This window comes from Hirundo rustica, chromosome 10 (assembly GCF_015227805.2).
Source record: "Hirundo rustica isolate bHirRus1 chromosome 10, bHirRus1.pri.v3, whole genome shotgun sequence".
In the NCBI taxonomy this organism is placed as follows: domain Eukaryota; kingdom Metazoa; phylum Chordata; class Aves; order Passeriformes; family Hirundinidae; genus Hirundo; species Hirundo rustica.
In genome coordinates this window covers 17,765,766-17,780,134 of record NC_053459.1, presented here as the reverse complement: position 1 = coordinate 17,780,134, position 14,369 = coordinate 17,765,766, and the positions used below count along the sequence as shown (strand labels likewise).

The 14,369-nt window shown below is 42.8% G+C and overlaps 1 protein-coding gene across 7 annotated transcripts in view; it reads right to left on the bottom strand.

Moving 5' to 3' along the window:
- MCF2L2 (MCF.2 cell line derived transforming sequence-like 2) overlaps positions 1-14,369 on the bottom strand; it is a 159,565-nt gene that overhangs the window by 110,329 nt on the left and 34,867 nt on the right. For all 7 annotated transcript variants that reach the window (XM_040073952.1, XM_040073953.2, XM_040073950.2 and 4 more), the window contains 2 exons: positions 12,118-12,201; positions 2,486-2,600 (listed from right to left, as the gene is read on the bottom strand). In XM_040073952.1, coding sequence (XP_039929886.1) covers positions 2,486-2,600; positions 12,118-12,201 — 199 coding nt within the window. The remainder of the gene's footprint in view (positions 1-2,485; positions 2,601-12,117; positions 12,202-14,369) is intronic.

Below are 14,369 nucleotides of genomic sequence, written 5' to 3'. Positions count from 1 at the left end.
AGGCTACAAAAGTCTCACTGGGCTGATCTTCAATCCTGTCATATATTTTGTCATATGAGCACACAAGATTAATCATGCCAGAGGGGCTTAGAACATTACTAACACTAAGTGCTGTTATCTGCAATCACAGAGTTTATCTCCACAACCAACATGAACATTATTGTACAGGATATGCAAAATCAGATACTATAAAAGACAGGTATTCTCTCTACATTTGCCTGGAAAATGATGCTGATTTCTCTGGTTCACTAAGCTCCAAAGAAGGAAGAATTTTCTATGATAAATAGGAAGAGCTGCTTTTCAAATTATACCTCAACTTGCCTGATTCATGGCCATCCCCTTTGCAACTCCAGAAGAGTTAGAGACTGTTCTCCGGTTTTAGTCACTTTGTTGGATACCTTCACATCTTTCTTGAGAATTAAAGTAAAAGTGGACTACTAGCAGTGAAACTACATGCTCAGCAATAATGTTATATTACACACAGCACTATCTAGTAGAGTAGTGCTGGCCAAAGCAACAACTCACACCCTTTAATGTGTATAAGGTACATGGCAGAGACACTGTGTGCGTGGACCAGCCAACTGCAGATTGACAGAGCTCTGCTGCACCCAAACAGGCCCACTACTTAGTCCTCATTGAGTTTGAGCCCCATGTCATAAATCACACAAAGCTTGCTGCTCAGGTTCTTCTTCTAAATTAACATCCTTCTCCCTCACCATTTACAGAGATAGTGGCAACTTTCAAATAGTGACTGAAGAAATGCAGGCAACCTTTCTAAAAGCACTGCAATAAAGACTGGAACATTCCCTGGAAAACTCACATCCCTACAGTGTGGTCCAAAATCAAACCTAAGAGTCAAACCAATGTGCTGGTATGCAAAAAATGTACCTTCACACCTCAGCTTGTCATTGACCTTGAGCAGGTCATTTAGAGCAAATGGAACAGTCACTTACTCAACACAGGTTTTGGTGAGCCTGTCTGCACAGTGAGACATTACTCACATGTATCTCATCATCTGTAAAATAGGTACATCACAGCTCTCCTGACTTAAAAAGTTTCAAAACTCAATTCTTCATTCCTTGTACATGGCTCTGGGATTCCTGAGGGGAAAACACAGAACTGAAACTGAATCAATGCAAAGGTCCAGTGTTGGTAGATAGTGGCCACTGAGACAAAGACAGCAGGAAAATGAGAAGGACAATACTCCTCTTGGTATATTCTCCCATGTGCCAGCATTAAGGAATAAATTAATTTCTTCAGCCTGAGTTTGCATTTGAGCCATTGTGTCCATTGGCTGCCATTGATGGAGCAATCCTCCAAGAATTTGGCTAATTTCTTTAGAACACATCTGTGCTTTTGGGCTTCACACAGGCTGGAGAAGCTCAAAGCATTTCTATCATGTTGACAATGCAACATGCTGGTTTCCCAACATGTGACAAAATCACTGGGAGTCATCTCCCTGCATACCAAGTACAAAGAGCTGAAAAACCAGTTTTGTGGTTATCTCAGGCACTGCTGCTGTTGTATATACCCTGAGGCTGGTTGCCCTCCCAGTCCTGAAGTGAGTAAAGAAATACTCAAAACAGAGTCTCCCCTGGCAGAACAAAAGTTCCACAGAGCAGAGTGAAACAATGAAGTTGTTAAGTTCACAGTATGTGGTTTCTCTCAGCTTGCTTTGGCAACTCTTTGGCAAATATGGGGAATACACGTAGGTGGAGCTGTAAAACTTCTCACTCAGATTTGGAGGCTTATTTTCCACTGTGATCCTCTAAGCACCTTTTTACAGAAGACCACAGGAAAGAATAAATTGTTGCTGTGATTCTCACTAGCACAGAGAGCCATGGTCTAGAGACAGGAACAGGGGACTGAAAAAAATATTAAGCTCTTTTAGACAAACAAAAAGTAATTCAGCAGGCATGCCTTAGTACATTTTCTCAGAGCGGGGGAATTCAGTTTGTTCCACTATTCTTATAAAGCTGCAGGAAAAAAGCAAGGAAATCATCCTGGCTGTGGAGCATTCTCCAAAGAAATGACGTACCAGAAAGCACATGGTGCTTGCCAGAATCCTGTCAGTGGGGTACCTCACTTGGTTTTTCAGCAAAGGAGAAGCTGGATAGAAAGATGCACTCAGAGGATAAGCAGTCATGGGACCTATGGAAGTATGGCTCCTCACTGAAGCAGCCCTTCCCTTAATACATCCAGTGCCCCTGAGACTTTTCACAAACAACCCCTCTTAGCTCCCTTTGATCTGTCATCTTTGCTGCTGCACTTCAGGTCTATTCCTGCTCCAATTCAGTTCAACCTGCCCTGTGTGTGAAGCTTTCTTTTCCATGCAAATGACACAATTCCAGTAGATAGGGAAGTTTCATAATGGCTGGAGCGATGCAGAGGCACTGGTATGTCCTGGCAGCACCACTGAATTCAGTGAGCCACTGGGGAAGAAAAACTCTCTAGGAAATCAACAGAAACTTGTGCTTAGCCTCACCTGGGAATGCTGGTTAGATAAGTGACCACATTCAGAAAATCGTCATCAGGTATCTCACTGAATCCTGCAAATTCTGGAAAGGTTATAATGGGTGCCCCATCCTTCCCTCTTCCTCCTGCAAAAGAAAAGTCATAAAGTTTAGAAGGTGATTTTATGCCTTTGGACAAACTAGTCAGTACTCACATGGGAAACACTGGCATATTTCTCCTTGTAAAGCACCCACATCTAGTAATCATCATCAGCTCCCATCTGATACAGCTCACTGCAGTTTCATTACCTCCATTTACTCCAGACAAGATTCTCAGCTTTTTCATTAATCTTCTGCATAATTCTGATCGGTTTTTTCATCCTTTGTTTCCCATTTCCAAATAATTTTTTGTGACAACACAATATTTCCTCATGTATAGGTACAGTACTCTCAAATTCCTTCTAGAGATCAAATAAAATGAAGTAACAGAGCATACAAGCCTTGAATACACACATATAGCCCAAAATACAAGCCTGGGACCAATCCAGGCTCAGGTCTTTCCTTAAGAATGCTCAAAGAATATGGAGGAATTTTGCTTATCATGCTTATTTGCATCAAATCTATATTAAACAGGACAGGGAACTGCAAAACTCGTAAGCAATAAGGTTGAGTCCCGTTCTGAGGGATTCCCTGATCCAAATTCAGGTAAAGCTAAAAGAAGCATGGAGCCAAGCCCCTTGGAACCAAGCAGCCTCTACAGTTCTCCTGACACAATGCTCAACTCCAAGAGCTGCTGCAGTCCACAGCACAAACCCCGTTTACTTGGAGCACCAATCTCAATTTGGTTCCACTAATAAACCCGGGCATTGCTCCAAGCACACAGAAGTTACGAGGGGTTTTCTCACCAGCTTGGGCTCAAAGCTGAGAGCAGACTGAGGAGGCAGCAGCACATAAAGGAACACGATGAAACAAAGCTTTTTTTACAGGTACTTTATTGCTTAATTCTCCTTAAACAAGGTATTAAGGACATGCTTTCCCCAAGTCTTTCTCCTTTCTCTGCAATCTTTATGTAAACTTATTTTTTGCACCAGGCTCAGGAATTCTCTAACAACCCGATAGCAAGTGTAGTTCTGCTGTAGACACTTCTGAGTCATTTATCACACACAGAGGACTCTTGCCCAAGGGACAGCCAGATTCCGGGCTTCTCTTTAGCAAAGAGGAAGCTGTGAGGCAGTAAAATACCTTCCTCAGGAAAATATCCAATAAATCATCCCATTAGGAGCATAGGAGTGGGGAAGAAAAAGCATTCTCATTCCTTGAAAGGTCCTTCTAAATCCCCATAAATAATCCCTGTTTCCAGGCTGCTCCCATTCGCCATTGCCTTTCCCTGTATACCACAGGGAGCCACGTAACCACTGCTGCCACAAGCCAGTTTCTCCTGCTCCTGCATTGGTGAATATTGCAAGGAGGTGTTCCAGAAATTCCTGGCTATTTCTCCGTAGTGTGGACAGTCCCTTGCTAGTCCTGATCCTGACTCTGCCCTACCTTCACAGCCTCAGTTGGATTATTTAAAATCCCTCCTGTGCTTTCTGGCCATGGAGAGCTGGAATGCTGCAGAAAACAATGTTTGCATGAGGTAAAATTCAGAGCTCTAGAAAAGAGGAATTTTGAACAAGGAAACCCCTTTTCTTCTTAACATCTGGTGACGTGGTATCAGCACACTACCTTTAGTCCCTTTTTTCCTTCCTGAGGGCTGATTATTGCTTTGATTACATCTGAAAATGACTCTGTTGTGCTAGATCATTCACTAAACTCACCCTGCTAGGGAGAAAACAGGCCTACAGAGACTCAAAAACCTCCCAGCCAAGAGAGAAAGCACAAAAGCCATCATTCACGCTGCACTGAATTGGATTTCAAATGCTGAGCAGAGCCATGGCCTCCACACTGATCTCCCCACTGGCCTTGGGGTGATGCTGATGCATGGCAGCTGGATCTCCAGCTGCACTGTCTGCAGTCAGAAGTGATGTAGAATATGCTGGGATGCAAATTCAGTCAGGCTTTTCCCAGGCTGCTGCACTCTAGACCAGGAACTCCAACCAGCAGGTCTCCAGTTAGGCTGGTTTGTTACAGATTCTCAGTGACATCTCCTGGACACAAACAGCAACAGCCAGGGAAATCTACTGCCAAATTTGTCTGCTGTCTCTTTGTGCAGAGCTCAGTGCATGCCAAGGTATTTCATACCGGGTATCTTGAAATCACAGGATTTCTGGACACCAAACTTTCCCATTCATGTATTTCAAATATGTGAATATACTTTAAATGAGAGAGATGGAGTAACTTGGAATATTTTGGTTTAAAGCAGCAATATTTGCCACTGGAGGATAAGATAGAGATTCCCCCAGATCCCCTCCTTCAACACCTGATAGTTTAGCTGCAGTTATACTCAAGATTTGTTCAAACTACAAGTTTCAAATGGTATTTCTAATGGTCCAGGATCTCTTTGTGTCCGTTTTATTTCATCTCATGCATCTCCATTCATATATGTGCTCTTCTTCCCCTGCACTCTTCCCTGAGCTGGATGAGGCAGGCTGATGATGCACTCTATGAATGTGGGTGTATTTTTGTCGTGGGATCTTCTCCTATAAAAAGCCATCCAAAATGAATGTAAACAGACTGAACACTGACTTCTTCCTTTCACCACTGGCTACAAATTTAGGACACTTAGGAGCAGCCTCAGACCGAACATTCAACTAGGAGTCAGCAGCTCCTGTTTCTGATTATGCCACAGGCCCTTAACAGCTCCTGATCTCTACCTCATTCTCCAAAGTGAAGGCAACCCCTTCCTGCAGCAGCCACACCAGAACCCTCAGATGGTTCAGCAGAGCTGTATTTCAGACAGGGAAATAAACAAGGAAACCTTCAGTTCCTGCCACACCAGGAAATTAGGGGCAAATTTGAGGGAGTTTGGTATTCAGAAATTAACTTCTATGATGAGAAGAGAGCAGACATGTCTGAAGTGTTGAGTGACAAGCAATACCACAAATATGTTACAAATGGGATTTTCCTGCCCATATCTGAATTTCGAGCAGTAGTTGAGTTACAAAGGAAAATGATCCATATACATTTGGATAAGGGATATAAGGGAAGCTCCTTAAATACCAAAGGTATCTGGAAAACCCTCTCCTCTGTATGAGAGAGCAATTCCATACACCTAAAAGTTAATGCCACTTTTTTTTCCCCTGACACTAATCCAAGAATTGCTGCAGTATGCAAATTTCTGCAGAATGTGAATTGACAAGCTGCACAGCCCTTTTATTCCTCGACCGTCAACCTTTCTTTCTAGAGAAGATTTCTTCCAGGCCTTGAAATATTTTAGCTAGACACTGCTCAATGTCTTGAAAGGGCAGAGAGCACAAACTAAAAGCCAATAGGGAGAGAATTCAGTCAGTTCCATAGCCATGAGGACTGAATACATGGAATTTGGCCCCAAGAACTCCCTGTATACCATCCTTGTGCTTGCTAGGACTGCGTATAATCCCTACACTCCTGGGCATCACCTGTGAGAAGAGTCCAATTGCCAAATAGATGAGTTTACAGCCCACCATAAGTAAGACAGATAGGGATGGAGCAAGCTCCAGCAGCTCCACAGAACACCAGAAGAAAAAATTAGTCCGCAAGAGAAGAAAAAAAAAAAAAAAAAAGGAAAAAAAAAAGAGGAAAAAAATGAAGAGAAAAAAGAAAAAAAACACTATCTAGAAAGGGAGGGCACGAAGTGCTGAAGAGAGTGAGCCAATGGGCACAGCAGAGAGGGGAGAGGGGTCACCCTACAGCTGCCAGCAGCACTCTGTGCTATTCAGCAGTGCATGTGCAGCTGGGCAAGGGACACGAGGACTGCCAGGGGCAAAGGACCCCTTGAGGCATGAGCTGAGCTAAGAAGCTCCAAGGGAGAAGCAAGCAATACCTTGAGTTTAGTGTAGTCAGAAGCAAAAACAAAGACAAAATTTGCAGGTATCAGGAGCGTGGCTGTGCCTGGTATGTCTCCACGCAATGCACTGGCCTTTGTCTCTGATTTGCAGCTCTTCCAGACAGCATTAGATGCCACTCCGCAGCACCCTCCAAGCAACACAGCCACCCTCAGCACCTCCTGGCAGCTCCAAATGCTGGTGCCCAGGGAGGGAATCAGCTGCTGGTGGCAGTGGCCATTGCAAGCAGCAGCCACGGAAGCTGGAGGTTCAGTCCAGGCTGTCCCATAGCTGAACTAACACTCCTGACTCTGCCTTGGGGCAGCCAGGCAATCCCAGCCTCCCAAGGCTGGGTCACTGCTTCTCAGTCACACCCCAGGCTGCTCCATCATGAGCAGCCACAGAATTTTGCCTGCAGAGGAAACCAATCAGATTTTTGTCTCCTATGCAGACCTGAACTCCACAAGCTGGAGCACAACTGATGCAAACAGTGACAGGATTTAGAAGAGCAGGGGGCTGAACTGCCTGGTGAAAGGCAAGACTTCCAAGGAAAATATTACTTGACCTTCTGCCTGGTTTGCAGAATGACAGCACCTCATTCTTCCTCTTCCTGGGCACACTCCTTAATTTGCTCAGTTTTTCCTCTTCACTTGTGGCCCAAGGGCAAAGGGAATGGAAAAACCTGGGTGGCAGGTCAGAAGTCAGAGTGAATGTGGAAGGTTAAGAAATTTAGAAGAGATAGCACACAAGCTGTATCAGGGTTGTACAAGGTAGCCATGGTAATGGGACCTCCACTCACTCCTATGTGTGCCAATCTGCAAAGCCCCAGGACACAGAGCAGCATTCATAGCTGCTCCTATTAGACAGACTTTCCAGCAGCCAGTGCAGCCTGGATAACTGCTGCAGTGAAGATGGGGCCAGAATTCAGCTGTGGAAACAAAACACCAGAAGTATCTGGGGAAGGAATATATGTGGGGAGAAAAGGTTACGGCAGCTGAGAAAACGTAATTTTGCTTTGCAGTGTGATTGACAAATGAGGTGTGAGTGCCGAATTCTGAGAGCTCTCAGAGCTGAAGCTGTATGTTGGTATGACTGATGTAAAAGCAGAAAGCAATCACAACTGCAGGCCAAGGCCCTGAACACAATGAGGAACTTAGAAAATCTCCCTCTCCTCAGTTCTAGCCCACCAATGCTTCCCATCTAGGCACAAAAAATATTCATGGTTGAGACAATTAGGGGGTACACTGAAGTCCTATTCTATAGCCAGCAGCTCTTTTAACTAGATCATCAATTATGCTGACTCCCTTGGGAAATAAAACCAAAACAATGGAAAAGCACCAGCCCAACAAAGGGGCTATAGTCAGGAGAAGTTCCAAAAGTTAGTCTGCAAGTTTCCAGAGCTCACCTCCCCAGCCTGCACAGAGACTAACTTATCAGTTAGTGTTGAAAAGTGGTCTCTCAAACGCTGCTGACACCTGCAGGCTGAACTGCTTGGGCCTGCCCACATGCAGAGAGCTCCCTGAGCCATCACAGCCCAGCCCTGGCTGGGTCAGACAGCCAAAAAGTCTAATGATATCTTGGCTGAAGTCTCACTGCTTTGGTCAGGTCTTGCTTTCTCCAAGCTCTGCTGTTTTGGTTTTCCATGCTGATTAAGGGCTGCGAGTAATGAATTTCTCATTAAATCACGCTTCCTGGGTCTCAATTTTTATAAAAGATCCAAACTGTCCTTTTGGCAAGGTCAGGCCAGGTTTTCCTAAAGGCTCCGTTTAAACAGGAAGCAGATGGCCAAACACCCTCTGGGCTTTGCAAATTAAATAAACTGGCTTCTGAGTCAGTTACCGTTTTCAGATACACTCTCCCATCCACTGAAGTCTGTTAACAGGAGCAGAGCACAAAGAAAATGATTCTTTCTGCTAATACACTTCATGACAGTTTGTCTAATAAAGTCGTGATTTAGCAACATGATCCATTATTGCTGCAAATGGCAGATTGGGCTCTTTGACAGAGTAATTACAGATAAGAACAGGTTGTGAAGCTGCAGATAAAAAGTGGGAGGGGGGGGAAGGAATGGTAGCAGTTCCAAGAGCAGATTGGTACAGCAGTTTATTAGTCTGTCAGCAGGACAGAAAAAGTATTTTACCAGTGGTTCTTTATTCTTGAGTTAAAACTGGTACGTTAGAATAACCAGGTTTTTAGTACTACTCAACTTTGTGATCTAGTTCCCTTAACAGCTACAGGAAACACACAAACCTAGCTGAGCACTTCTGTGTTGTCACAGCTGTAATCCCATAATTGGGAGTTTGGTTTTCAGGGAAAGGAAAGAGCAGTAGTGGTATCAAAACTAGAATTTAACCACAAGAACCAGTACTCCTACCAAATGTCACAAGCTAAGCAGGGCTAAATCAGCACATGGGAAAAGATATGACCAAAGTAAAATTACGTGATTAAGGACATTGCCACATTACACTGCAGTCTTTTCCATTACTTCAGTGGACCAGGGAAGGCTTTGGAGAGCATCCCTGTTCTTGGCATGGAGTGAGGTCTTGATTAGTCTGGAAGGTGGAGGGCCAGGAGAAGCAGGAGGCTGTTAATAGGTAATATATTCATTATAACTAGACCCTGACACAATCAAACACCAAACTCATTGAACTTGTTATGTAATTTCTACCATCTGCTTGAAGACCACAAGACAGTCAGATCCTCTTAAGAAGTCTGCACATAGCAATAGTGGAGAGAAGTGTTTCTAATGAGTCATGTCCAGGAAAAACAAAGAGCCTTTGATTCAATCATTTTACTCTTTTTTTTTTTTGCTTCACTGCAAGGGAACATTTTTGAGTTCACTGCATCTGCCTCAGCTGCCAGCTGTTAAAAAGGTGGTACTAACCAAAGAAATACTTATTTATGACAAAGTTTGTAACAGTCAACCACGGACTTTCATTATCACTGGACAATGCATTTGGGGTCCACAAGACTGAACAGAAGAGCTTGGCAAAGCTAGAGGCTGTGGATTAACACAAACCAGACTCAGTGCTGCATCCTCTGGGCTCTGCACAGGCATAAAAGTGGTGACTGCGCTCTGGGGGTTGCAGCCTCCAGACTGAAAGAAACAACCCCATCTAGTATAAATCAATGTATACCACTGTTAGGAAGTTGTTTAGAGAAATGTAATTTATGCCTGTAACGCTCTACAAGAACGCTGGAACTGCCTTTTACTGCCCATGATGGTGGCATCAAAGAACAGAAGGGGTTTTTGTTTTCCAGACAGTGTCTCTGGAGCTGCAACATTTCAATATGGAAAACCAGGAAATAGGCTAAGTATCAAATTTTCAGCCACCATGTAGGCAAGCACTGAAGCACCAAAATATTTGTGGTTGCTCATACCCAATGAAAAGCAGCAAACAGCAAGCTTTGAGGAAAAGTTACAGAACCATCTGGAAAAAAAAAATCTAAATCAAATGAGGTCATCTACATGTGAATTACTTTAACAAAATGAAATGAGGCAGAAGAGTGCCCAGTTTTGTTTTCATTGCATGAAAAAAAAAAATCTTTTGCTAAAGGATAAAGAAAGTTACATTATTTAGAGAAATGCATTTTTGAAAAGTGTAGTAATGTCTGGCTTGCACCTAAAGTTCTCTTTGCAGGAGGCAGTAGAGGGAGACTAAGGAGGATTCCTGCCATGTTTTACCATGACTCACCAGTGGTCACCAACAGAATAAGACACTGGGTCAGAGGGACTTCTAAGCATTCCTTATCTTCCTTACAAGCTGCAATGGGGATTTTGCAGCAGAGGCACCCAGGTTTCCAAACTTAACTATAAGCTTCAGACTGAAATCAACTTAGAAACTATGAACTATGCTGCCCTGTTTTATAGTAGGATGCTATTTCTGGACTGTGCTGAGGAGATTTTAGATAAGCCTGAAAACTCTTAAAATGTGATTTGTTATTTATGTAGATGGGGGCATGAAAGACACCTTCTCACTCTCCTTTGGTATTTGTTATCAGTACTTTCATGTTGATGAACCAGTTATTTGCTGATTCCTAACAAAACCCCTCAGCCTTGCCTTCTGTGGGGAGTTATTTTTCAAGTCTTCAAGCAGCTCACATTTAAACAGCCTTATTTAAACACCTTTCTCATCACTTCCAAGAATAAAAGAATTAGATAAATGTGAAGAGTTGAATTTGTTAAAATAGCAGATGAGAATACAGGCACTGCTGAAATTGGGAGTCCATAAAGAAATATTGAAATTCTTTTTTTATGTCTACCCTTGGCATTTTTATTCCATGTTTAGTGTTCTAGCTGGAACTGGACATGGATTTTTTCTTCCTGTTTAGTAAACCACTTCCCATAAGTTGCTCATTACATGCTGTATTCAGCTTTTGCTATTGATCCCAAATGTTGCAAGGTAATGGGGTTCAAAAACAGCAATCCTCCACATTTTATTGGATAGGCAACTGCATATGAGGCCCTCAAGCCTCAATAATTACTACTTACCCTGCACTGAGCACAACAGTGGGATGAAAAGGGTTTGAGAAATTTAAGGCAGTTACAGACCCTGTCCTGCCCAAAGGGTTGTGTTCATCAGGAATTCTAGGAAGGTGGGACCCTGAGATGTTTTACTGCAGTTGAGAAGGCAGCTGGTTCCACCTCTGCTCAGTCAGTACCCTCTGTCTAGTGCAAACCCTTTAGCTACTGAGCTTAGGAAACTGCCACAAGAGCCTACCTGGAAGCCTCCAAACCCAAGTTTTATTACTCAGAGCTTTTGTGTAAACTAGATTTGGATTTCTGTCAACTATTTGGAATATATTTTAAAATGGAAATATGCAGCAAGGATTGGGCCTGCTGAGCTGACCATTTCCACAGCTAGATTGGTGTATTCTGCACTCTATACCCAGTGTTCCTCTCCACCAAGAGGGACAGGCTTTTCAAGAGGACCTTCTTATAATCTCAGCACTTTCATGATACAATAGTGCAAACTCATGACACTTCACTGTTTCTATGGGGAACTTCTATGGGGAAGATGATAAGCGAATTATGAATTTTCTTATTTGCAGAACAGGCAGAAATAGAGACAAAAGGAGTTGCCAGAGGCCATGCAGTCAGCAGCAGAGATTGTTTCAGGACCCAGACAAGATTTATCATCTACAGTATCCAAAATAATGTATTGAATAATCTGCCAAATATTTCAGTATCAGCTCTTTCTTTGGGAAAGGAACTGCGTCACTTTGTGTGATTGCAAACTTTGGGCAAACAAAGGACTATGTAATAATCATATCTTTTAAAGATTAGAACCTTACACTTTAGCAATGAATCATTTCTAAAACAAAGGCAAATGAGGAAGAAGGGGGAGGTCATGAATAGATCTCTGGTAGACCAAAATCTTTTCCCACAAACAAGATGCTCAGATATTGTGCAAAGATATGTAGTGAAAGTTTTGTTTAATTTCTTGCTCCCTAAATAGGTTCCTCCCAGACCATTGTGGAGAACATGGAGAATTAACTTGGCTTAAAAAAAAACCAAGTACAGCAGCTTGGCATTTATCCGTTCCATACACTGCGAATATCTGATTGTAGCAGCACTTTCCAGGAGCAATATGAAAATACAATTGCAACTGCTGTACAGAGCTGAGGGGTGACAGTCAGCATGGCACATTCCAATATGTTTCCAAGAGAATCACGGAGTGTCATTACCAGCAACTTCTTACCTGACAAGATTGCAAATTGTCTGTGGAGCTGCTCTATTATATCCACTGCCACCAGCGGCCGTATCTCCTGCTGCATGATTTCATCTGTGAGAGGGAAAACACAAATCTTCAGTGACTTCATACAGCTTCAATTACAAATTTTTTCCTCCTTTAACAACCCAGAAAAACAAAGATGACACTCAAAGAAAAAGAGCCTAGCCTGACTATTGCCTGAGCTATTGTACTGCTATCGTGGAGAAGATTATGATACTTACAGAGTCTCCTGTTCAGCCTGCTAACTTCATCTGTTGCCTTGTGATTTCAGAGAGAGCTTTCCATAAACCAGCTCCAGGAGATTTGCTGGAGCTTGCCACAGGCTGCCTCAGGCTGACAGCCTGGTCCTTACCACTTCAGGTTCCATATTAAGTCACAGTATTTGCCCTCCCACTACAGCAGTTTTTCAGCCTTTGAAACAGTGAAGTCTATTCCACATGTATGGCCCTGTTCCACCCTGAACTCCCCGATCTCTGCTGGAGGACTTTGTGTAACCAGCCAATCCACAACAGTTTCCTTTCCTGATGCTTTTTCCGCTACAAGCAAATACATAGTAAAAGGAGGAAATAAGAGGCTGTGAGACTTTCTTCTCATGAAAACAAAGCCTGTTATTTTGAAGTAAACACTAAGAAGTTAAAAAGTAACTTGGCAAGTACATGAGCAAAAATGACCTCAACTTTTGTGTGTGATCTATGGAGTGAAAAGCAATTAAAGTCTCACACAGAGCTACTTCGATCTCTTTTTGTTACAGGTGCACCCAGTTATTTTCCCCACTCTTCACGCCAGTCAACAGTAGCAACATTTACTGAGAAATATTTGCCAACTCAGCTGGCAGAATCAAGGTTTATATCATAAAAACATCTATTGGAACTACTCCTTTAGTCACTGTACAGAACAACAACCAGATCACCTCTCAGTGCCCAGACAACAGGTGGAAGGAAGGAGGCTGGGCACAGATAGATCACAGACCTGAGTCAGGGCAGGCAGTTGCCCCATTTAAGCATCAAACCTGAAGAGTTTGTGTCACAACAGGTGATAGACAATGCAAAAAGAAGTTGCACAGATTTGGGCTGATGCACAAAAAAGGCAATAATTCCAAAGAACAGGATGGGGGGGGAGAGAGGAGGAGTCAAGGAAGATGATTCTGCAAATCCACCTTTTTGAATTTAATAGGAGAAAATGCAAACTCAAATGAGCGATGTTTTTGATGTGGGACCTTTTTCTCCATCCTGCTTATGAGGTTTACTATCAGCTCTCTGATTCTTGACATTGTAGGGGCAAAAGCCACGAGGAATCACTAAGGAGCTTGGTGTCAGGGATTGTTGTACATTCCCAAAGCAAACAAAAAATAGCAACCCATTAAGTTTTCCTCTTTTACTCTGCAATTTCTTCCATGCATATTCAGAATGGGGCCAAAGGAAATAAAGTAAAGCAAACTAAAATATATTTTAATATACAAGACTATTTTTTAGAAGGTAGAGAATACTATAAGCCTGATTTCCCTCCAGCTGCTGAAGAACAGCTTGTTGACAGCGCTGTTTGGAGTCAGATAAACACTACACTCAAGGAACCACCAGCAAAAAGGTCCTGTAATCTAGGAACACAATTCTCAACAGGTACTGAGAAGTGTCCCCAGATTACTGGTTCAAAGATTCTACCATCCTTCAGAAAGTACATTGGGAGTATTTCTGAATCACCATAATAGTAACAGATTTGCCCTTTTCAAAACAAGTGTTGGCAGCAAGATGAAGACATAAGAGAGAAAAACTGGTGACTGTAGCTGATCGTAACAAAAAACAATCAACATGGAAGTACGGGAAAGGAAAATCAAATTAATTTAAATAAATTTAAATAAAGCTTGGATTCTCAGAACTGAGAAACCTCAGGGCATCATCCATTGAAGGAAACACTGTTGATTTCAGCATCCAGAAGGTGCAAAGTTATTGTGACACCTGTGCAGTCCCACAGGTGGTCAGGTACACCCAGGTTTGACCAGGACTGAGATTATGCCAACCAGCTGCAAAAATAGAAAAAGGGCTTCTACAGTGGATGACAGAATCACAAGGAGGCTCAACAGAAATAGAAAGTTAACTGGAGAAGGTGCCACCATCTCTCGCCTCTCAGAGACTTGCCCAGCCCTCCAGGGTAACAAACCTGCCAGTACTTTAGTTTGTGTTTGGTGTTTGCCAATGTGAAAACATCATTAATATCAACCAGTC